Source organism: Podarcis vaucheri (genome assembly GCF_965113315.1).
Source record: "Podarcis vaucheri genome assembly, chromosome: Z".
In the NCBI taxonomy this organism is placed as follows: domain Eukaryota; kingdom Metazoa; phylum Chordata; class Lepidosauria; order Squamata; family Lacertidae; genus Podarcis; species Podarcis vaucheri.
In genome coordinates this window covers 51685415-51709820 of record NC_138758.1, presented here as the reverse complement: position 1 = coordinate 51709820, position 24406 = coordinate 51685415, and the positions used below count along the sequence as shown (strand labels likewise).

At 46.0% G+C, this 24406-nt stretch overlaps 2 protein-coding genes across 4 annotated transcripts in view; one reads left to right on the top strand and one right to left on the bottom strand.

Moving 5' to 3' along the window:
• The window catches only part of PSMB7 (proteasome 20S subunit beta 7), a 32911-nt gene extending 27112 nt beyond the window's left edge, over positions 1 to 5799 (top strand). Inside the window, exon 8 of the mRNA XM_082209017.1 lies at positions 5570 to 5799. Coding sequence (XP_082065143.1) covers positions 5570 to 5681 — 112 coding nt within the window. The 3' untranslated portion in view covers positions 5682 to 5799. The remainder of the gene's footprint in view (positions 1 to 5569) is intronic.
• A 902-nt stretch (positions 5800 to 6701) lies between these two features.
• The window catches only part of NEK6 (NIMA related kinase 6), a 91397-nt gene continuing 73692 nt past the window's right edge, over positions 6702 to 24406 (bottom strand). For all 3 annotated transcript variants that reach the window (XM_082208992.1, XM_082208990.1, XM_082208991.1), the window contains exons 8-10: positions 19792 to 19886; positions 12381 to 12494; positions 6702 to 8642 (exon numbers count right to left, since the gene is read on the bottom strand). In XM_082208992.1, coding sequence (XP_082065118.1) covers positions 8532 to 8642; positions 12381 to 12494; positions 19792 to 19886 — 320 coding nt within the window. In that variant the 3' untranslated portion in view covers positions 6702 to 8531. The remainder of the gene's footprint in view (positions 8643 to 12380; positions 12495 to 19791; positions 19887 to 24406) is intronic.

Below are 24406 nucleotides of genomic sequence, written 5' to 3'. Positions count from 1 at the left end.
TAAATGCACAAGAATTGTTTTGTCTGAAGTAGTTGTCAGCCTAAGAGAAAGTTTGCTCGTTCCAAAAGTGGTGGGAGTTAATTTTAATAGGAACGAAGGGTTTTTCGAGAGACATGCACAAAGACTCCTGGATAAACTGAGCACTTAGGGAATATGAGGAGAGGCCCTCATGCACATCAGAAATGGTTAGATAGCAGGAAGCTAAGAGAGTGGAAATACAGGTGGCTCATCATTTATGTGGGAGTTCCATTCTAGGCCCCTGCACACATACGCAAAATTGCACAAAACGGGGAGCACCTGGTGGCTTGTGGGGAGACCAACCCCAGAGCCCAAAGACAACCTTTTCAGGAGGGTTTACTCATGAATGAGCCTGAAGGGCGGCATCAGGGCTTCCCTGCCTGGCAGCTGCAGGTGCCTCTTCCCAGCGCATCAGCGGAGCAAGCCCTGCCGCCCCCTGGCTTGTGAGTAGAACCTCCCCAGAGCCCTGGGGTGGGTGTCCTTGTGAGCCAGGATTCACGCTGCTCCCCATTTCCAGATACCTCTTCTGGGTCCCCGGCACCACACGTGTGTGCAGTCGTGCACAAATAGATTGCACATAAATGGGGACTTGCTTATAAATTGACAGTTCTCCGTATGAAAAGAGTGCGGAGCTGTAGAAAGCGGAGACCTCCAAGGATCAGTATTGAGACCTGCGCTTTTTAACTTGTTTATAAACTATATTTGTTTAGGGGTGAGCAGTGAGGTGGCCAAGTTTGCTGATGATACTAAATTGTTCAGGTTTGTTAAAACAATTTGAGACTGTGAAGAGCTCCAAAGGACCTCTCCAAACTGAGTGAAAGGGAGGCAAAGGAGCAAAGGCAGCCGAGTGTAAATAAGTGTAAGGTGATGTATTTTGTGGCGCATGCATATATATATATATATATATATATATATATATATATATATATATATATATGTAGGTTTTGGTGTCTTCGGGTGTCTTCCCGTGTAAGAGTCGGGGTGTCTGGGCGACGTTTCGACGAGGTCTCACTCGTCATCTTCAGGCTGGTGCTTTCGGCTTCTTGTTACTGGAACTTCCAGTAACAAGAAGCCGAAAGCTTCTATATATATATATATATATATATATATATATATATATATATATATGCAGGTTTTGGTGTCTTCGGGTGTCTTCCCGTGTAAGAGTCGGGGTGTCTGTGCGACGTTTCGACGAGGTCTCACTCGTCATCTTCAGGCTGGTGCTTTCGGCTTCTTGTTACTGGAACAGAGCAGAATCTGGTGTTTGAGTTCCTATAAATACTGTTGAGGGGTGTGGTGTATAGCCTCCAACGTTCTGGGCAGAGAGGAAGTTCCTAGATTAGTGTGCCTTTTCTTCTTTTGTTCCTTAATTACTTGAGGGATATCTTGAGTGATTTCATGAGTGATATTCTGAATACCACTGGGTGGGTCATTAAGTGTAGATTAGTTGCTAAAGCTTTTGTGTCTTGACCTCTTGAGCTTGTGAAGAGTTTTTCTGAGAAGATGGCTGTGCTGCATTTAGTTGTGCTCTGGCTTGGCTTCGTGTATAGGGGCGAGCTGTGGTTTTGTGCCTTGTGCCAGCCAGATCTGTGTAGGGATTGCAGGGGGGTGCAGCATCCGGAGGTGCCACTATAGTTTGGCTACTGGATGGAGTCTGTAATATGTCTGTGGAGAGGGTCTGGGTTTGGGTCTGGTGTGGTTGATTGGTGACGGCGTTCTGTGTGCCTCTGGTTCTGGTGTCGGTTTTTGTGGGGAGGGCTAATTTCCAGATGTCTGGCAGGCGGGACGTGTCGTCACGCTTGTTCATGTTGTGAGGGTGTTTCTCTATCTCGATGGCTTCCATGATTATTCTCTTGTGGTGATGTTCCATGTTAAAGAGCAATTTGGAATCTGCAAAATTAATTTCGTGTCCTGTTTCTTTCATGTGTTGGAAAAGAGAGGAAGTTTTTTCTTCTTTTTTGACGGCATTCTTGTGTTCTGCGATACGTGCATTTATTCGTCTGTTTGTTTGTCCAATGTACGTGGCTGGGCAGACTTTGCAGGGTATTTCATAGACCCCTTGGTTTTCCAGCTGGATTTTGTCTTTTGGGTTTCTGAGGATATTGGCTATTTTTTGGTTGGTGCAGAAGGCTGTTTTGATATTGTGTTTATGGAGGATTTTGCTGATTTTGTCTGTAGTGCCCTTGATATAAGGAAGGAGGGCCATGCCATTGTTTTCTTCTGTGTCTTGGTTTTTGGGGGGTGTTTCTTTTTGGATTAGCTTCGTAACCCTGTTTTTCTGGTATCCATTGGCGATTAACACATTTGAGAGATTCTGTAACTCAGTTGTCAAGTGGTCTTTGTCAGCCAGGCGTTTGGTTCTGGAGATGAGAGTCTTGGCTACGGAGTTTATTTGTGCAGGGTGGTGGTGTGATTGTGCATGTAAGTAGCGGTTGGTGTGTGTTTTTTTCCGGTAGATAGTGTGTCCTAGGGAGCCATCAGGTTTTTTGTAGATTAGGACGTCAAGAAAGGGGAGTTGGTTGTTGTCTTCTATTTCCATAGTGAATTGTATTTTGGGGTGTAGGCTGTTGAGATGTGTGAGGAAGCTATCTAGTTTTTCTTTCCCGTGTGGCCAAATTACAAAGGTGTCGTCAACATATCTGAGCCAAAGTTTGGGTTTGTGTTCTGACTTGTCTAAAGCATTGGTTTCAAAGTGTTCCATGTACAAATTTGCGATGACCGGTGAGAGGGGTGATCCCATAGGTGCTCCTTCTATCTGTTTGTATCTTTGTCCATTGTGGATGAAGTACGTGTTGGTTAGGCAGTGGTTGGTCAGGTCCAGGATGTATTTGGGGGGGTTGTATTTGTTTTGAATGGCTGTCAAGGCTTCATTAATGGGCACTTGAGTGAAATTGCTCTTTAACATGGAACATCACCACAAGAGAATAATCATGGAAGCCATCGAGATAGAGAAACACCCTCACAACATGAACAAGCGTGACGACACGTCCCGCCTGCCAGACATCTGGAAATTAGCCCTCCCCACAAAAACCGACACCAGAACCAGAGGCACACAGAACGCCGTCACCAATCAACCACACCAGACCCAAACCCAGACCCTCTCCACAGACATATTACAGACTCCATCCAGTAGCCAAACTATAGTGGCACCTCCGGATGCTGCACCCCCCTGCAATCCCTACACAGATCTGGCTGGCACAAGGCACAAAACCACAGCTCGCCCCTATACACGAAGCCAAGCCAGAGCACAACTAAATGCAGCACAGCCATCTTCTCAGAAAAACTCTTCACAAGCTCAAGAGGTCAAGACACAAAAGCTTTAGCAACTAATCTACACTTAATGACCCACCCAGTGGTATTCAGAATATCACTCATGAAATCACTCAAGATATCCCTCAAGTAATTAAGGAACAAAAGAAGAAAAGGCACACTAATCTAGGAACTTCCTCTCTGCCCAGAACGTTGGAGGCTATACACCACACCCCTCAACAGTATTTATAGGAACTCAAACACCAGATTCTGCTCTGTTCCAGTAACAAGAAGCCGAAAGCACCAGCCTGAAGATGACGAGTGAGACCTCGTCGAAACGTCGCACAGACACCCCGACTCTTACACGGGAAGACACCCGAAGACACCAAAACCTGCATTCCTGTACCCGTGAAAATCTACGAAAGCATATATATATATATATATATATATATATATATATATTTCACATATACACTCAGAGGGTCTGAACTGGCAGTGACTGATCAGGAATGAGACCTTGGGTTTGTAGTCGATAGCTCAATGAAGATGTTGACTCTGTGTGTGGCAGCTGTAAAAAAGGCAAATTCCATGCTAGGGATCATTAGGAAAAGAATTTAAAATAAAACGGCCAACATCATGGTGCCATTATACCAATCTATGGTGGAACTGCCTTTGAAATACTATACACAGCTCTGGCCCCCTCACCTTAAAAGGGTAGAGTTGGGAAAAGTTGAGAAACGTTCAACCAAAATGATCAAGGTGGAGCAACAGGTTGGAACCTTTGAGACTTTTAAGTTCACAGGAAAGGCAAGCAAGAGGTGACCTGATAGACGTTTATAAAATTATTCATGACATAAAGTGGCTGGGGAGGTTTTCTCCCTCACCACAACAGAACTCATAGACATGCAGTGAAGCTGAACGTTGGAAGAATCAGGATACATAAAGTGCTTCATGTGGAACCTGCTCCCACAGGAGGCAGTGATTACTTTAAGGGAGGTTAAGGCTACCAGGGGCTTCTAACCAAGAGGCCCGTGTTCTACCTCCACTGTCAGCAGTATGCTTTGGAAGACAAGTTGCTGGTAATGGCAGGTGGGCAGAGTGCGGTTTTGCTCATGTTCTGCTTATGGGCTTCCTCCATGTATCTGGTTGGACACTGTGAGAAGAGGATGCTAGACTAGATGTTTCTAGATGCTAGATGTTTCCTGCTTGGCAGGGGGTTGGACTCGATGGCCCTTGTGGTCTCTTCCAACTCTATGATTCTATGACTGGGTGGGCAATTGGCCTGATCCAGGAGGCTGTTCTTAGCTTCTTAAAGTGCAATTGTCCAGCCCAAATAGTATGGTATGAAAAGGCAGCAGCTGGGATTGTGGCCCTTTAGGGAGACCACTATTCCCTGTACATCTGCTTTGTCTTTGCCAAGGACATGGCTGTAGGGAAGAGTCAGAACTTTCCATTTTTGTTGACAAGGGAATAGCCACTTTGCTGTGCAGTTTTCCATTCTGTTCCGTGCACCAGGTTATTCTTGGAGTTGCACTAGGATGTGGGCAATAACAAGAACTGCATCATTTTGCATGGCAGCAGCTATTTGCTTCTTTCAAAAACTAGAAAGGACCATTTGGGAACATACTACTGACCGACCTTGAAAAAGGATCCTGTCTTTGCAGGAGCCACTTTCCCTGTGCTTGTAACCTTCTGTAAAAAGAAAAGGCTTATTGTAATCAGCTTTCTGGGTCACTGTCCTAATGCAATCCACAACTCCCCGGGAAGGTCACCTGGGGTTTCCACTCATAGCCTCCAACTGGGCTAACTGGCGGCACTGACATTCTCTCTGTCCAGGAGAGGGTCTTCAAAAGCCATAGTGCAAGAGGGATATGGATTACAAATACAGAATGAGGTGCTCTTGGCAGGGGTCGAAGCTCTAACTTGGCTTTCTGCTCCAAAATGGAGTCTTCCTTTCCAATAACTTTGTCTTAGAATGCATTCACATGCAGCATTAAACTGTTGTATTTTAATCTATGTGTCCAGATGCCTCCCTCTTGGCCCTGCAGCAGAGGAAATAAGCTGTCGTCTGGCTTGTTGTGACTTGTAACTCTGGGCCTTGTGGTTTTGTTTCCTCTGTGCGGTAGTCAGAAGTGGGCGATTAACCTGCTGTGTTCTGTTTGGGAAAAGGGCAACTTTACTCAGTACAGCAACTAGATCTAAGTATATATCTCAGTCTCCATCTGCCCCCCTTGTTGGTGGGATTTCTGGCAGACACACAGTACTCTCTATAATTGTTTCTCTATTCTCCACCCTCAAACAGGCAAGGGCGATACAGCTGTGAGAGGGGAACTACAGGTGTGCTCTATACGAAGGTTACACCCTTGGACCTTGAAGTGGCAGATGAGACGGTGCAAACAATGGATACATCTTGACTTCCTGGAAACTTCTGGGCAGTGGAAGAGGATTGAGAATTTTCATACATGAATTCTGTATCTGTATGCTGGCATTAATGTTCTGTATGCAGATTTAATAAAAACCAATATGAATTGACCGGTTGACTTGCGTAATAACTGGGGCAGGGAAAAATAATTTTCTAAAATGATTATTTGCTTCAGTAGGTCAGCCCAGTTGTACATCCAGCCTATTTATGTGACCCCAGCCACTTCACAAGTAGAGCAGCAGTCATTCTTAGATGTAAGAGTTAACAGATCTTATCCCCTGTGTGCTAATGGTGTATTTATGCTGAAGCTGTCTGGTGACCAGCAAGCAATAGCCTAGGCTTGTGTGGACTAAAAGCCTGCTTCATTAGATAAATCTGAAGCAAGTTTTAGGTCATGAAAACTTGTGATGTAAATTTGTTGGTCCTTTAAGGTGCTCAGCAGATTCCTTTGTTCTGAATGCAATATCCTTTTATATTGCTTTTATATTTATTCATTCATTTCCCATATTTTTCATAACTCAAGAGGAATAAATAAAGTGTGATCACAGCATTTTTTGCTGAACACTTTCACGTACCTTAAGCAGGTATGGCAGAGGCAGGGGGTTACAGATCATTTAGTAAGGCAACAAAGCAAAAGTAACAGGCATAAGGTGGAAATTTGACCCTGGAACCCGTGTTGCTCTGGATTTTACACCAATCGGCCCCAAATGACTTTACCTCACCCCATACCTAAGCTTTTTTTTTTTTTTTTTTTTGATATAGTACAGGCAAATGAGGTGACAAGTATTTTTCCAAGGAAGAGGAAGGGCAGAAAGTCGGTGTCAAGCTCAGTACTATTCAAACTTAACTTTGATAAATGGCTATTATCTTACCTGTTACCCTTGAAACTTACATTTACAGTATTTAATATGTGAACCAATTACCTAGTCCTTGGTTTAGCGGTCAACCATTTCCGCCTGTAGCCATGGGAAATTCTTTCCTCAAGGTTGCAAAAATATGTGCTCAGACAATATGCTTTTACACCAGGCACCTTTTTCTTTCTACAAAGAAAACTGTTTATTTTGTAAATCATTTAATCTTATCTAAAAATGCACATTCACAAAAAAATTCTTTGGAAATACATGTACTTAAGCGCTAATAGATCTTAAGGAGTAAGTATATGAGACCAGATTTTAGCAGACACACCTGTAACGTGGAATTGCCCAACAGACAGAAGTTTCATGTTGCACCCCAAGACCAGGTTATATATAAATTCAAATGAAGCCTGCAGTGCCAGGGAGAGACTACCTTGCTTTTAAAGACACCCACCAGCAGCAGCACCTGAGAGTTTGTAAGCAGATGTGCTGCCGCTGTACAATGAAACTGAAATATTCTGACTCTACCGAGATTGATAGGCTGGACTTCCCTGTGGCTTTCCACAGCCAGGATCTTTCACAGCAATTAAACACTAGCCTTATTACCCTTTGTAGATTGTTTCAGAACTGCTTAGTAGTTGGCATTGCCCTTCTCAATTTAAGGCAGACTGAGCTACACAGAAATCCACTGAAAAAGATGCATGTATATTCCATTCTTTATTTCCAGCAAAATAACCTGCTTTGAAAATAGCCCAGAGGCCAGGCCACATTTCAGCCCCTGAAACGTGGACATCCTTCTCTGAGTAGCATCCTTCAGTACTGAAGCTGATGGAGCACCATTAATCGGAAAGAAAAGAGAAAAGACAGATGCAAGAGAAAGCTGGCTTCCTGAGCAAAACCTTTCTTGGGCCAATGGAAACTGAATTACCAAGTCAATGAAGTAATTTAGCTGATTGAAAGTATGTGTAAATGCAAAGTCTTAGTATGTCCTTCAAATCAGCTTGTTTAAAATATTCACATTCTTCAATGAGTCTTCACAGTTAAGAAGTGTGGGTGATCATTTGAGTTAAAATGAATGAATTCTATTTTAACTTACCTTATTGCATGGTCAATGTAATACCCTTTTACATTATGTTTTGAACACTGCTTCAAGGTAGTTGTAGATGGCCAAAGTACCACTGATTTTATAAAGCTTTCCCCCCCCCCCCAACCCCGTATTCTGCGTGCAGTAACACTGGTCATGTAATATTAGCTATTGAGATTCTCACAAGATCTGTGCCAGCAGTGGCACAGAAACTGACAAAAAAGAGAGCTTTGGTTTGAGGCCTTCAGTGGAGGCCTCACTGACTGCAGCCATAGTGACAAATAAAATGCATTGCAAAATATTAATCACAAAGTTTCAATTTCTTTAAAAAAATCTTCAAACATGTTCCCTCACCAGACCCTATTATTGCAAAGGAGGGAAGTACAAAAACTCCAGGCTGGATGTTCTTTTAAAAAATATATGAACTAAAAACTGAATTTGCTATTAACCGTTTGCAAAAGAGGCAGAAGTAGCAGTTATACAAATTACACAAAATCTACTGTAATTCTTACATTAGTATAAAGTGATTTCACCAAAGGAATTATTTCAATATTTCACATTAGTTAAGATACAAGGGGTGTGTCAAATACACAAATGAGAAACCCTTGCTATAATAACCTAACCTAGATTACACACAACAGTTTTAAGAAAGGATCTTTTAAGAGATCTATATCTGTAACGTGTTATTTTAAAAAGTAACACACTTGCAGCAGCATCTCACAGCCTTCACTTAGAGCGGATCCACTCTGTGAGCGCCCCTGCAAATGGCCAGCAGAAATCATGAAGCGTCTTCCTAGGAAGGCTCAACTCTCCCATGTAAATTGGCGAGGCACCTCTTGGTTTCGTCCGAGACAGAAGGTTCAAGTAAGACTACGCTGGGATGGCTTTTCTGAGAGCATGTCGATCAAGTGCTGGAGGTCCACACATGCATCTGTTTTGCTAGCTGGTGCACATAACCAATGTCAGGTCTCTGGTCAGGATCTGGGTATATGCACATGCTGACCAGCTCTCGCAACTGCAAGGGGGGAAACAGAGGACCGTGAGACACACCCTGCCGCCCATCGCCATGCGCACCTGCCTGGTGGTGCAAGAGGGGGCCATTCCCATTTGAAGGCACCCAAAGCCTTCCAATGCCAGCCTATGAATATTCTAATATCCTTGAGTTCTGGAGTAGAGCTCGGTCAGCTCCATGGATTTTAAGACAGTTTAAAGACAAAACATATGCATGCACACCCACCCACAGATGCTCAAGTTAGAGAGTAGCACACTTGACTGGGGATACCAACGTTTTTAGATGCAGGTTTCACAATTCCCACACTCACTGGTCAATACTCATTAGTCCAACCCCACCTCCCTTTCCCTCTCTAATGGGCCTGGGCATACCATCAGAAAATGGCTCAAGCATTCAGGTTTTGCAGTAGTTGACAATACTGGAAAGTATCCGATGAAAGAAGTATATATCTACAGAGAGAGCTCAATGTGAAAGCCCTCATTAGCAATAATTGCCATTCTGTTAATATTCTGTGTTTGGCGGTGAAGAGAATGGCATGTTGAGGTTCTGGCTCAAGAGGAAGTCGAGCCAGGACCTAATGAATTTTTAGCCAACCTTCCTGTATGTACAACTGGAATAGCTGGGTATATGCCAAACTCAGAGCAGCAGCACCCCCACCCCCACCATGTTGATGGAATCCCAACCAACCAACAATGCCAATGGCCAGGGATGGTGACAACTGTAGTCTTAGAAGGCACCAGGCAGTGAAACCCACCTGAAGGTGAGAATGAATTACCACGCAGAAGGAATTATTCAGGAGGGTGAAGAAGCCTAATGGAATCTCACATAGACATCTCACTTGCATACCAGAGGACAGGGAAGATGGAGAAGTCTACAGATAATCTCACTGAGCCAGTCCCTGGTGGTGGAGGCTGTGTAGAGCACAGGAGAAGGAATAGCTCTTGCAGGCACTCCTCCCTGTATCAAAGCTTTTTGCCTGTTAGCTTAGAGCCAGGCTATGCTGGCTGGACCTGATGAGAGTTGCAGTTCAAGACAGCTCGAGGGCACTAAGTTGGCAAAGCCTGAATCCGACTGGATATCCTGGCAGCGACCCTCTAACCCTGCTGTATAATAAAGCAAGTGTAGAAAACAGCTCCAGTTCCCACCCCTTTTCACTTTGCATTTGAAAGATGAGCTTTTAATTGCACAGCCCCTGAAAGCAGCTTAGACACCCTATGGCAAGAGAGGGAGAGGGAGAAAGGAAGGGGGGGAGAGAGAGAGAGAGAGAGAGAGAGAGAGAGAAAGAAAGAGAGAGTGCTTTGAGCCTCTGATCTTCTCTCATCCTGCCAGTAGCAATAGAATCAGTTATTTTAGTGGTAATTAAAAGCCTGACCATCCCACAATCAGGTCCTGTGCATCAGGCAGAGATCCTCGCAGGAGTAAAAAAAAGCTGTTTCCAGCCAGCAAGAGGGTCAACGGAAGATGGTTTCTGATGGTTGCAGAACACCTTCTGTACTTTTGTCAAATGCAAACCAGTCATGAGTGTTTCTACACTTCTGAAAGAGAATAACCAAGCCCACCCCCACCCTCCCACCCCGTCCGCATGTCCTCAAAGGAAGCCATTCATGTAACTAGGAAGGGAGACACTGCTGGACATGGAAGGCGTTTTGTCAGGAATTAAGGAGTCACTCCAGACAGGGCTGCCTTGTCTTGTTCTGCTCCGCTCATCCAACGTCTCTCCTGAAAGGGAGGCCACCACTGCCCCTCGCAAAGACAAGACCCCATAGCCACTGCCAAATATCACTTCCCAGTCTCCTCTGCCTCTTCTTCAGCAAGGCACCACAACTTCACAGCACAGACTCCGCCCATGAAGCATTTTCCTGACCCACACAGACTGAATCATGGAGTGCCAACTCAGTACTCCAGACACTAAATGTTTACTGACATGGCTAGGAATGTGTGTGGGGTGTGTGTGTGTGTGTGTGTGTGTGTGTGTGTACTGGTGCAGTTTCACACAACAGCAATTCACCCAGTGTGCTGGCCTGTTGCATGCAAATGCACCATCTGGAACGGAGTTCTCTGGGACCTGCCACTTTTATTTGAGCTCTCAACCATCCTCCTCGCGCTGAATTGTATCACTAGACTGCACACTCTCTTTAGCACTGCCAGAGGGAGGCAAACCGACAGTAATTGGAAAGACAGGAAACACATCTGTCAACTTGCACTAATTCCTGCTGCCAGAAGGCAGATTCCAAGAAGCTGGAGGAGCAGCAAGGCGAAGGGAAAGACAATGAACCCGGCTGGGCCACAGGAGTGGTCTGCAAGAAGGAATCGTGCTCAAGCAGCCAGAAAGTTGCCAGGAGGGACCAGCATGGCTGCATCAACACTCCTGCGCATCAGGAAGGGGAGACGAAATGCAGGCACCTGTCCAAAGTAGGACCAGCAGCAGCCAGGGCCATTTAGCATAAGCCTTCCAGTGTGGAAAGGGATGTGCACGACCAGTTTCCTCAGAGAAGCAGCCAAGGAGCTGCGTGTGACAGCCGGGGTGGAAACTCTGTGCCAAAAAATGCCACCGCCTACAACTTGGACACTGTCCAAGACAGGGGCTAATGTGCATATTGATGTTCCTTCTATTCTGAAGAGGAGGACACAGCACTGGAACCACCTCTCCTTGCCTACTGGAAACTCTGCTCAGGCACACTCTGCCCTTCTAGCTAAGCAGCCAAGAGAAGCGGGGCAAAGGACGGCAAATTTTGCAACAAGCTGATTGGAATGCTCAAGACTGCCTGCTCCTGGTGCAAAGGCTGCCACAACTCTTCCCCCCCCCCCACACCTCCACATCAAACTCTCAGCAACCTATACACAAGATCTCATCACCTGCTTTCCAACTCCAAAGGGTTAATATATTTGTTTAAAAGCTGCAGAGGCGCACCTGTGCTGGGAGCACAATCACCTATTGGACTACAGAAGGTACGGTGAATATGTGTGTGGCAGTGCACTGCCGCTGTTGTGGTGAGATCAAACAACAGAGAAGCTTCCCATCCTTCTTGCACTGCAATACAAAGGCCTGTGGATTTTTTTACCTCCTACTGGACACTTCTCAAGTACTTGGGTTGCATAAAACGTAGTAATTTCTAATGTGGCTATTGCAGGAAAGCGATTTTTTTCCAATGTGTGGGTGCCAATAACAGCTCCTTGCCAAGGGCGCAAGGGACCCCAGGTGTGCCTCTGGAAAACGGGCAGGAACACTGTCAACCAACCTCTCCCCCACCAGGTGCTCCTTCCATTCGTTCTTAAAACACTGCATTCCACAAATGATAAAGCTCAAAGCTTATGCTGAGGTCCCCTGAGGGCTTCACTTGGTCCAGCAGATGCCATGGGGCAACTTGCAGCAGCACATTTGGGCCCAGTCACACGATGCTGTGCACTGGGAGAAGGAAAACTAAGCTTTAGGCATCGCGGTGCTACCATCCTGCTGCCTCAGCACTGCTCTGCTTTCCGTGAGCATCACACTTGCTGCTTTATGGTACCTGATTAGAAAAAGTTTCTGAATATGCAGCTGTGTAAGCAGGAAGGCATCTCTCCCTTCTGAAAAGGCTTTGAGGATGTGCCAAGGCAGTTGCCTGAAGATGCTCCAATCTTGAGCTCCCTGCCATGTGTGTGTTTGTGGGTTTGTTTGTTTTTTTTTTTTTGTGTGTGTGTGTGTGTGTGTGTGTTACTTCCGCTCAAGGCCCAAGAGAGAGTACAGCTGAAGTTACTCACCTTGTCAGAATAATGTTCGGTTGGAAGAGGGGGGTAATCACACTGCTCTATCTTTTGGCAGAGCGAAAACAGGTTCATTTTATCGCCATAGAAGGGACTCTGGAGAGCTGCCATCTAGAAAGAAAATATTGGAAAATGAGCAATACAGGAGAAATGTTCAGGGAGGACCAACTGAAGTCCGCTTGGGTCTGCTGCTTGGCAGTTGTGCCCAAGTTGGTTGTGACCATTTCCACAAGCACAACTTGGAAACTTGCCAATAGACGGGCGGCTCTTCCAGGAGGTTCTAAGGACTAAGCCATGACAAATGAGCTTCTTGAGGTGTCCTTGGCTGCTGCCCAGCATTGCATTGGGGTGGGCCATTGCTACCTATACCTCCTACTCGCTCCCCATCCTTCAGCCAACCAAGGTCATGAAGCAGGAACAGTACAAAACCCACAGTGCCATCCAAAAAGCAGGGAGGACTAGTCATTTTCTAGTGAAAACTATTTACCTCTTCAGAGAGCTGGATCTGCAGCCACTCTGTGCTCAAGACTGAGACTCTGACAAGCCGTCTCCCAACAGAGCATCCTGGTGGGGTAGCTCATGCTCAGCCAGATGCCATCAACTATGACTGCCTCCCATAACATCTTTCTGGCTCTGACATTACAAATAACATTTTCCCCACCTCTATGTACACCTTCCTCCAGATTGCTTCATATGCAGACTTTGTGAGTATCTCTCAGCCACAGGTTTGGCCGGAGAAGAGCAAGTGCAAACTTTTCTGCCAATGGTAAAGACTCATGCTTCATACTGATGGAAACATTTTGTGTTTGCTTCATTCAAAGGGCAAATTATAACCTTGTTTACCGTACAGAGAGATCCGGCTTCTTACATAACAGCCCTGTCACTTTTTTGGTCCATTTGGTTGCAGAAGAGACACTTGCCCTGCACACGGGAAACATTTTATGCAGGCTTTGCAGAAATGTGAGGCAGCATTGCAAGTGTCTGCTGGACAGCCAATCCTGCAGCCCTTATACATTCAAAGCAATTTATAACTTCAGAGATGGCAGAGGATAATCCAGCTGGATATTTTGTTAATTCACCCTCAGCAGCTTTTAAAAATTCTGCGGTTGCTTCTTTCTTTCACAAACCCAACCACTAAAAACAAGCAGTGTGGCTGACTGTAAACACACGCAGAAGAGTCAAGCAACAAGGCTAATGGCATGAAAGGGCCTTTCAAAGCAAACAAACAATGGGTTGCCCTACTCAAGAGTCAACCCATTGGAATTAATGAATCCAAGTTAACCTTGCTCATCAGCTTCAGTAGGACTAGCGTCATTACATACAGCCCCATGTCTCTTCCTGCTTCCTATTTGAAACTCTTGCCCAACCCAAAGAAATACGTAAATTCTAGAAGTTGACCTGAACTTCAGCAGGACAGAGAAGCAGCTCAGCCGTTTGCTCAACTTCACGAAAGCACAAAAGCAGCAATAAGATACCACTGTGCACCCCCAAATACCTTTTCTTCTTCAGGCATGGGAGCAAGCACACACACACACACACACACACACACACACACACACACCCCGTGCCCCCAACAACACGCTCAGCAGAAGCATAAGGCCAGCCCCCCCCACCTCCATCTCCAGGAAGAGAGCCCAAGACGCACACACACCCCGCTCCCCATTTACACCCAGGTCTAATAATAAGGCTGGTCTTCAAAGCGAGCGCCGCCAGCGAGTGGCACCGAGGCTCGGCGAGCGAGAGCAGCGGTGTCCCCTCAGCATGCGGCCCCCACGGAGCCCCAGCTGCTTATTAATCCATAATGCTATTCAAGGGCTCCCTGTCACTCTCGCTGTCACAAGCTGCCCCTCCACAATGAAATAATCCTCCTCCTAATGAAGCACTATTGGATAATTGTGGATATTATCTACTCCGGTTAGAAGGTCTTTTAAAAACCATTTTGCCGCAAGCTGCGGCAGATCGGCAAAGCCGCCGCTTCTTTTTATTTGTGTTTGCGGAGCCTCAGCTCTGAGCCACTGTTTTAATAGGGAGGGTCTATTTGAAAAGTGTTAAGTCTTTTGCTCATTATCATGCACAGGGGGTAGCGACCTAAAGAAATCTGCCTCTTGGCAGGCAATCAGCAATCTCCCAGCAAAGGTGGTGGTGGTTGTTGTGGTTGTGGTTGTTGTTTTTAATGCAGGGAGGAGGAGGAGGAGGAGGAGGAGGAGGAGGAGGAGGAGGAGGAGGAGGGAGAAGTTACTCCAAGGCACTTCTCATCCATTTTATACTTTTATAAACAATATTGATAGAGAACACAGACAAATTACCAATATCCATTTGGGCAGTTTAGAAATTTGGCAGTGAGGCAGAGGTCCCTTGATTTACCCATTAAGAAAAGGTGCCCAAATCAAACTGGATTTCCGTGATATTAAAACTTTGTCTCCTCCTCAACAGTACAGCTTTAGTCACGGACCTCAATTCTGCTTAATAAACCCTTCCATGTGTGTGTGTGTGTGGGGGAGGCACCCACCCCAGGGATGTGTTGGGAATGGGGAGTCAGCCATTGACTCCACTGAGACCCACTGGACACAGGCAGCTCTCCAACCCCTCCAGCGCAGACTGGCTATTCAAGACCCCTTTGCCCACACAGGGGCCTGCACCAAATCCGCAGATCGTATCCTGGGAGATGGCTGCAGTGGCAAATCTGAAAACACAATGGCAAGACTCCCAGCAGTGCTGGTCAGAGCCCTGTTCCCCCGTTCTTGTCATCTATGGACAAGGGCAGCCTATCTGAGGCACTGAGCAAGAGCCCCCCTCCCTCCCGTGACTGGAGTGGCCAAGGTGGCTGGCTGAGGCCTGTGGCTTAGATGAAGGCTTCGTTTTGACATCTGGATTAGAACAATTGCAGTGGAATGGCTGGATCCCTGTTTCAAACTGACCACCATGCTCTACGACTGGTCTAAGAAAATAAAAATTGCTCCCTGTGTTTAAATTGATTATCTTGTTAGAACTGCTAAAGCCATTGCTTGCAGCTATTTACAGGAGAGGGAGAACTTATTTTTATCCCTTGCAAGTTATCTTGATGACAGATCCCCAGGAGATGGTGAAGCCTTCCCACTATTTTGATAAGATTTAATATAAATCAATGTGAGATTGTAAATGTCAAGTTTAAGTGGCATTATCTGGCCACACACACACACACACACACACACACACCAGTCCAAATAATGTTAAAGTGAATTCCAACTGGCATGTGCGCCTCTAGGCTACTTAGAGACAAAATTCCCTCAGTTTATCTGCACAACATAATCAAAAACAAAAAGCACAGAGAAAGCTTCTTCCACCCAGCCCACCGCTGCTTTCCCTATTTTTAACAAAGCAAGAGCAGAGGCATGAGGAAGAGAACAGAGTATTGACACGGAGATCTTTGGTGGCCTCCACTGCCACTAAGCGGTGGGCAGGACGGGGCTTGTTCAGGGCTGGCCACATTGAGAAGATGCTTCCTAGGAACAATATCTGCAGATTCGCTTATCTCCGCTGAACTGAAACTTCAAGATTCCAGCTGGAAGTGCCACGGCTGGCTTTGAACCGACTTGGGCCTGAGTCACGGAAAAGCAGGCAATTATGAATTAATATACTAATATATACACACAGAAATAAGGAACACTCTTCCTGGTTGCTGACCTAAATGTGATCAAGGCCTGACTAGAGAGCCTGATTTAATTGCAAACTGCCACCATTTATGGAAGGTGACAAATGTGGGGAAAGGGAAAACACACTCTGAGGGAGCCAACCCTCTTCCCATGCTGTTTCTGAGACAAACATAATCTCTGGAAGGTCTTTTTCAGGCACACCAAGGATAGGGCCACCTGGGGGAGAGCAGTGTCACCTGTGACTGTGGCTTCCCCAGAAGAGTGAACCACAAAGGTTGCAGTTCCACCTGAGGAACAGAGGCAAGAGGCGGATCACTGGTGGGAATGGCAGAGAGCGGCTGTGGGGCTTCTTCCTTTCAGAGTTAACAATACTGGGGAAGGGGGATAATTTTAGAGACTGTCACACTGCTGTACTTTGCCCACTAGAAGACACTCAAGCAACCGTAGACACAAAAACACACTCCCACCTAGTGCTATAGTTCTAACAACTGCTAACGATGGCAGTATGGAGAGGAAAGAATTTTCATTTCATTTTGCCCATCCTAATGATTCTGAGCAGGACAAAATGGGCTGGGTGAGCCTGTCTGGGCTCACAGAAACCACCACCCTATATTTATTTCATTCAAGAACTGCTCAGGGTGGCTCACAACACATTTGAAAGCCACAAAATACCAAAAAATAAAATAAAATAAAAAGCAATTCAATAAGGCAGGAGACAAAAGTAAAATATAGTTAAAACTCATCTTTCCAAGGAGTCATACCTGCTTCTTTGTCAGCAACACTCAGCTTGAGGACTGCTGTCCTCCCCCTGCAAGCCTAATCACCAAGGCAAGGTGGTTTGAGCCTATTACACCCATCTGGGCCCAAAGGCACTGCCTGACAGTTATTTTCTGGGCCCAATTCAAAGTGCTTGCCTAGAACTACAAAGTCTTAAACGACTCAGGACTGCAGTATGAACCTACCTGGATCTTGTGATCATAATCTGAGGCCTTTCTTCGTATGCCCCCTCCAAGACTGGCAACACGAGAAAGGAACCATTTGAAGGGCTCCCCATTTTGTGGAATACTGTATATACTCGAGTTTAATGCCGACTTTTCCAGCACATTTTATGCTGAAAAAGCCCCCCTTGGCTTATACTTGAGTGAGGGTCTCTGTCGGCGGCTGTCGGCAGCAGCGGAGGAGGAACGAGCTGCCTGAAAGAAGCCCTTTTGGGCTGCTTGTTCTTCCTCGCCGCTGCCACCACCAGCCTCTGCCTCTCGGCAGCACCCTGGGTAGGCAGGGGGACAGGAGGGGCTGGGGGGGGGAGAGAAGCCACCTCTGCCATGTGCGCATGCGCACACATGCACTCTGGCCCACCAGGGGGTTTGTGGTGTGGTGAACCGGTTTATACTTGAGTCAACAAGTTTCCGCAGTTTTCTGTGGTAAAATTAGGTGCCTCTGCTTATATTCGGGTGGGCTTATACTTGAGTATATACTGCACTGGCCCTGGGAGGCTTCCCTGGTACCATCATTACTTATCTTTAGGCACCAGATGAAAACATTCCTCTTCTCCCAAGCCTTTGTTTAAACAAAATATGGCCTTTTAAACTGTGGGATTTTTTTATTGATTTGTTTGTTAATATGTTACATATTTTTGTGCTTTTATAGTGTAAACTGCCCTGTGATCCTTGGACAAAGAGCGGTACAGTGGTACCTCAGGTTAAGTACTTAATTCGTTCCGGAGGTCCGTTCTTAACTTGAAACTGTTCTTAACCTGAAGCACCACTTTAGCCCAAGGGGCCTCATCCTGAAGCAAAGTTCTTAACCTGAGCTACTATTTCAGGGTTAGCGGAGTCTGTGACCTGGAAGTGTCTGTAACCTGAGGTACCACTGTATATAAATTTAAGAAACAAACATACATACAAACAAACAATTTCAGTCGGAGAACCAATCTCAGTAAGTCCTGCTGCTGTTTGCTTGGCAGCAATCAATGCCAAGGCTCGTTCCTGGCCAAAGGCCCTCTCTCTCCACCAGAGAAACAGCAGAACTCTTTCCGCTTGCTATGGTGGCCCAGAAGGCCTTCCTGGCCTGGGCTGGGCTGATCCATGCAGGTGTGGACCAGGAGATCCTTGGGGTCTTAGGATTCCCAGGCCAATGTCTGGTAAGACGAACCTCAGGGTCCGCTCCTCAGAAGCAAGAACTGTGTCTCCTTGGGGGGCATAAAAAAGGAAGCAGAGGCTCCCTTGAGGACACCCCCCCCCCCGTGCACCAGGGACTCTGCTTGAGGGCTCACTCTGGACACATCAGGAGCAACTGGATGGCTTGCCTTGATTAGATCTGTTTTAAGGGAAATCCCTCCCATCACCCACAACTTCAAAGTCAGTGGCAGCAGAGCTCCTGCAAGAGGAGCAGAGGGCTGTTACGAGTCACGCTGTGCTGCTCTCTCAAAGGCTACTCAATCCCTACCACGGCATCTCATTGATTTCATTTATTGACTTCTCCACACCGATATTTCTCTCTCCCTCTTGATGGACCCTGCATGGTGCTTTTGCACACTGCCAACAAATTAATCAGCACCTATTGAGCTGCTGGATGACTCAGACCTGAAACCCCAACAGCAGCACACTGCCTGGTCCAACAAGCGTCTCATTACACCTTGTGAGCCAAGCTCCTTCCCCCTGAAGGAACAGCACTATCCCCACGGCTCTTATCTGACTTAGGAAGGGCCTCCTGAACCAATATTTTTGAGATTCTTCACCTCAAAACCCAGCAAGGAAGACTGTCTTCTGGGGGAATGGGTCTTCTCAGGTCTCTCTCATCTGCCCTTGGACCTCAAAGCAGAGTCAGCAGCACCTGAGTTCCTAACGGAGACTGTTTCCACTCCTCTCCAGGTTATTGTTGTTTTAAAGGCAAAACTATTGCAATTCGTTCTGTCATTGGCTGATGCCAATACAAATACAACACAACACAACACAAGGACCATTGGAACTCTACCTTCCAAAGTAATACCCTACAGGCTACCCTGACCATGATCTGGCAGACCCTGGGGTTCCCAAGCAGCTTGCTCTTCCAGGGGTCTTGGCAGCAAGTCTCTCATGGAGTTTTAAAAGCAGTTCACATTTATGCACAGGAAGCTTCAGAAGAGCACCCAAGAGGCAACCCCCCCTGGGATGTTCCTCTGCCCTTGCCATCAATGCTCAAGTTCAGGGTCAGACATGTACTTTCAACACCAACATTGCAGCTCTCAGACCACATCACAAATCATACATAACTTCCTTCTTTAACGGGTACATCCAGTATCAAAACTTCCATGGTATTCCTGTTGACAATTATAGTTTAAAACAAGTTACACTTTTATACCAGTGGCATAGTTGCAACAGAGTATTTTGAGAACAGCCCAGGACTAAGTAATATACTAAGTATGGATGGAGCATGAATCCTCTGTGACCAACCCAAAGATGCACACAGTTTAAGTTTCTGAAACTCACTAACACACAAACTAAACAGCATGAATTTAAACTCTGTGTCAGAACCAAATTTTGGGGCAATGTAATTAATGATTTGCAAAACAGGAATCTGACTTTGTCCTTGATTCTTGCCTTCTTTGGTCAAGATCCAGTAATCCTAGGCACTGTGTGGACTCCTCAAAATTTGGCATTTCCCCGGGTCTGTACTCATCCAACAGTCTACTAACTCGTGATATTCAGAATGGAAGGCAAGTTTTATTCTCTGAACTATTCATTTGCCGCTTATTTCCATTTTTCCACATTGTGCATAAACATGAAAGTGATACTTACCTCATACAATAAGCAGCCCAAGGACCAGATGTCTGATTTAAAATTATAGCCATTTTCATGTATCCTTTCTGGGGACATATAGTAGGGTGTTCCCACTGCAAGAGACAAGCCCAGAAAGAGGGATCACTCTCTGAAACAAGAGCACCATTTGTGCGATGATCTGCAAGCAAACTAACGGACCAGAAGCTGTGGGGGCAACAGGATACTTGGCATTAAAGAAATTAAAGACCAGGAAATGAAAACATGGATATATTAAGAAAAACACATACTCTGAAGAAGACTCCATCTTAAAACCAAAGGTCACGTTTTCCTACTACCACATTCAGCAACACAACTGCTAAAAGTTAACAGCCTCAATTTGCCATTAAATAGAAGATCTCTCTGCCAGACTGTTGAGGACAAAAGCACAGATTAAAATGGCTTCTCTGGTCCTCATTAAGCCAAAACCAAAGGTGACACTGGGTTCAGTGATTTGGCCTCCCCCAAAAATTGTTCCAGATCTGCCCATTGTCCATCTGTAGTATGAATAGGACTGGAATCACATGTTGAATCAAAGGTCAAACGTTCTGGAAGGCCTGCAAATGCCATCTTCCTAGTTAAGATAACCCCAAACTAATTAGTAATTGTTGCAAGAATGAGCTTGTGTATGTTTATATTCACTTGGTTTGATATATGTGAATTGGCTAGCTTTGATGCTGTGCTTACCTGTTGGCCTTGGGATGCTGGGCTCTAGGGCCGGAGTGGGGAGAAGCTTTGGACAGCCGCCACTCAGGTGTAATAAGGGGTTCTGGGCAAAATGATGTATACTGCTTTGTGCATAAAGGCTGTATGAATGGTTGCTTGGGTGTGGACACACGTCTGTAAGGGCAGTGAGGCCCTCTGCACATGGGGGTGTAAGCTTGCACCTTTCTTTATAAAGCAATAGAACTGGCCATTTTGGTCTTTTTGAAACCCTCCTTTGGTATCCCTGCACCAAACCACTCACTCCTGCCATTCTTGGGAGCCTGCAGTTCAGAACAATTAAGGACTGACACAGCAGGGAGCAGCTCACTGTTTAAGCCCATTAAAGAGGGGACATTGCCACTGCTTCAGGCAAAGCATGAGAGCCTCAGTTAGCCCCACCTCTTATAACATAGGCAGTCAGAGTGCAGTAAAAACTCTCAAGGATTTGACAAGTTCAGTGCAGCAAGACATTTGATGTTGGAAACACAGGAGATACCAGATCAGTGTGAGCTCCAAGACCACCAAAGCCCGGCCTGGAGTACAGAGGAGAAATGTACCAAGCTAAGCTGGCTGGCTCCTCCGGACAGCTGGAATATACTAAAGTAATAGAGGAGCAAGGGCTTTTTCCTCCAGCTGCCTGCTACTGGGCTTCTGCCTTTGACAGCGGCTGGGAACCAATTATCAATATCCTAGTCTCAGTACAAAGTTGTGTCATTTAAGGAGCATCTCTTCTGGTTGGGAATTGGGTCAACAAAGAGGGAGGCTCATTCCTTGTGAAGAGCAGCCTTTAAAAAAAAAAAAAGCCACACTGTTTAACATGCCTACCTCCATTTCTCCCTCCTGTGCCCCCACCAGCATTTCAAGTGAGATAAAATACTCAGTCGAGGTCTGCTTCACCTGAGCCCTTGACCCAGGTCTGCTCTGACTGTGCAGCGGCGCAGAAGCCGGATTTGGGATGTGTGTGTGTGTGTGTGTGTGTGTGTGTGCTCATTAGCTAGCACCTCTTTTAATGAACTGCACAGGGAGACACACGTCAGGACAGCAGAATACTAAGAGGAGGCAAGGCTGGGTGCTGGCTTTTGAAATCCTTGTCTGGCAGGTTCTTAACTGCACACTTCAGGAAAGGGAAGCATATACGGTAATCAACGACTATTTTGCTGTCTCCTTCCAAAATGCATTCAATCATTTGATCATGCTCTAATCATCGCCCTCCATGTGTTGCTGGACGTCAACTCCCATCAGGTTCAGTAAGCCTACTCAACAGGCAGGTATGATGGGTGTGCAGAAACATCTAGGGGGTCACAGGTCCCCCTCCCAACCTGATGGTTTCTAAAATTAAGAAAGTCAACTGCTACAGAAGAAATGAATTATCAGAAGCCTCTCCAGGAGGCAACACCCAAGGTCTCTTCTGAATCTGGATACCCAGCATGACTAATACTGAACATTCCCAATGGCTCCAAAATACTCAGCATTAACTGTGTATGTAGCACTTTTTATTATTGTGCTGATCTTACAGTCATCCTCTTATTCATATCCACAAAAATTCTTAACCGGCTGAGAATGATCTGCTTAACACCACCCACAGGCAGCGAAGAAGACTCTTGATTCTTGGCCTCCTTGATGGAGGTTTACAGCTCTATCCATAAAACCTACTTCTCACTTTCCTGCCCCCTCCTATGATTTCAAGTCCTACTAGGTACATTTTTCTGTACTGAAATTAAAGCAGCCTTGGCCCAGCAGGACTCTCACACTCATGGGAGTGCTTGATTTTGAAGGAGAGGGTGGGGAAGGGCCCACTAAACACCAGATTTTGTTATCCAGAAGACGCACATTCTGTAACCCTTTCCTGCGGTTTCCTCAGTGAAGTAACTCTGCACACGCTCAAAGGCACTGAGCCCTGAGTGAACCTGTGCACAACAGTGGGAGTGAGAAAATGTGTGTGAGGAAACACACACACCTACCCAAACCTTGGGGAGTCCAGAGCACTCTGGGGGCAAAGGCAGAGCCTCTGGCATTCATGAAATCAGAACACAAGTCTTGGGTCACCACAGAGTCCTTTTGCGGCAGATCATGAGGAGACTTGGAAAGTTGCTGCTTTGCATTCTGCAGTTGTGCAATCTGTTGTTCAATATAAAATTGTCATTCCAAATAATGCCTGAAAACGACATTCAATCAAAGCAGAACGACAGTGTTTATGTTACGGGTGAGTGCGCCATATTCCTAATTTGATTTCTGCACATTAAACTGTACTATTACGGGAAGTAGGTCTGTGGAACAGCCTGTTTGTCACCCTGGCCTGCTAAGGCTACCCTGGGCATTTGCCTATCGCGGTGGTGGTGGTGCTGTCAGCAAAGAAATGAACAGGCAGATCTCTGAGCTTCAAAAGAAGGAGAAGGGAAAATGTATTATTTTTTAAATAAATGCCAAGATAAAAGACTGACAAGCCCAATTGTCTTCCTGGCCTGTCCAGCATTAAGTGGGGATCTCTTGTAATGAGCATCTTCCAGGAAAGTGCACAAGACTTCCGATTTAATCAGCCAGGACTCAGCAACGCATCACATCAGCCAATTTGACAAGAGGAGGCTAATCAGAGGCTATTAACCAGAAAGTTTCCATGGCAGAGAAGACAAGAATCCTGGGGGTGGAAGAACAGCCTATGGAACAAGGAGGCTTGGGATGAAGACCTGGGAGCCAGTTGTCAGATTTCATGTATGGGCTCTTTTGAGGGACAGGTGGCTACTCTGGGATGGGCTGCTGAAAGCACTTTTTATGGGTTATGTCATGTATGCAGGGCTGGTGTGCAATCAGAACTTTACCATCAATCCTCCCAGGCTGAGAGAGGAAACTTCACAGGAACATAAGAAGCCACCGCTGCTGCATGCTCCGGGCAGGGTCGGACTCTAGGTGGGACATAGGCTGTGGCCATACACCAGGTTAGGCTATTGGCCCATCTAGCACAGCTTCATCTACACTGACGGGCAGTGGCTGTCCACGGCTTCAGGCACAGAACGATCCCAGACCCACCTGGAAAGGCTGCCATGGAGCCTTTTCTGCACGCAGAGCCGATGGGGTGGCTCTTGCCCTGAAGGAGCAGGTTCACAGTTTTGGGGAGCTTCTGGATCCACCTTTGTCACTGGGGGCTCAGGTAGCCTCAGAGGCTAGAAGTGCCTTTTACCAAGTGCAACTGGTATGAAGCCACGGCCATTCCTGGACTGGGAAAGTCTGGCTACAATAGTTAATGCACTGGTTACTTCAAGACTGGATTAGTGCAATGTGCTCTATGTGGAGCTTCCCTTGCGCTTCATGAGGAAGTTGCAGTCAGCAAAGAATGCTGCACTGGCTGCCAACTCGTTACCAGGTGTTGCTCTTAGCATAGAAAGACCTTAACAAATTGGGGCCAGTTTACCTTTCAGATTGCACTCAACCACATATGGTGAACTCAACCACTTTGATCTGTGGAACTGATACAGGTGCTATATAAGACGTGATCCACATTTGTGAGACACAGTATTTTAGTGTGGCAACTATAAAATAGTGATTTTCTTGAGTCAAAATGAGAGTACCCCTAGGTTTTTTTTAGAAAAAAAAGCACTGGTTTGAAGTCATTTTGCTCTTGGTCCCTCCTGCCCTTGGCCAGAGCCCAGGCTGCAGGAACCCGGCAAGGAGACTGTGAGCAGCTGGAAGAATTGTGCAACATACAACTGTATGCCTACAAGCTATGGATCTGCACTATACTGTCAGTAAAGGAACTGACTCTACCTGGAACTGTCTGGTGTTTTTCTGTTCCACTGGCACACTCCACATGCCACAACATAAATAAGTAAAGATTTACAATCCATTTGGCTACACGAAAGATTGCCATACACACAGCTAATTTAGTTCTTAGATAATT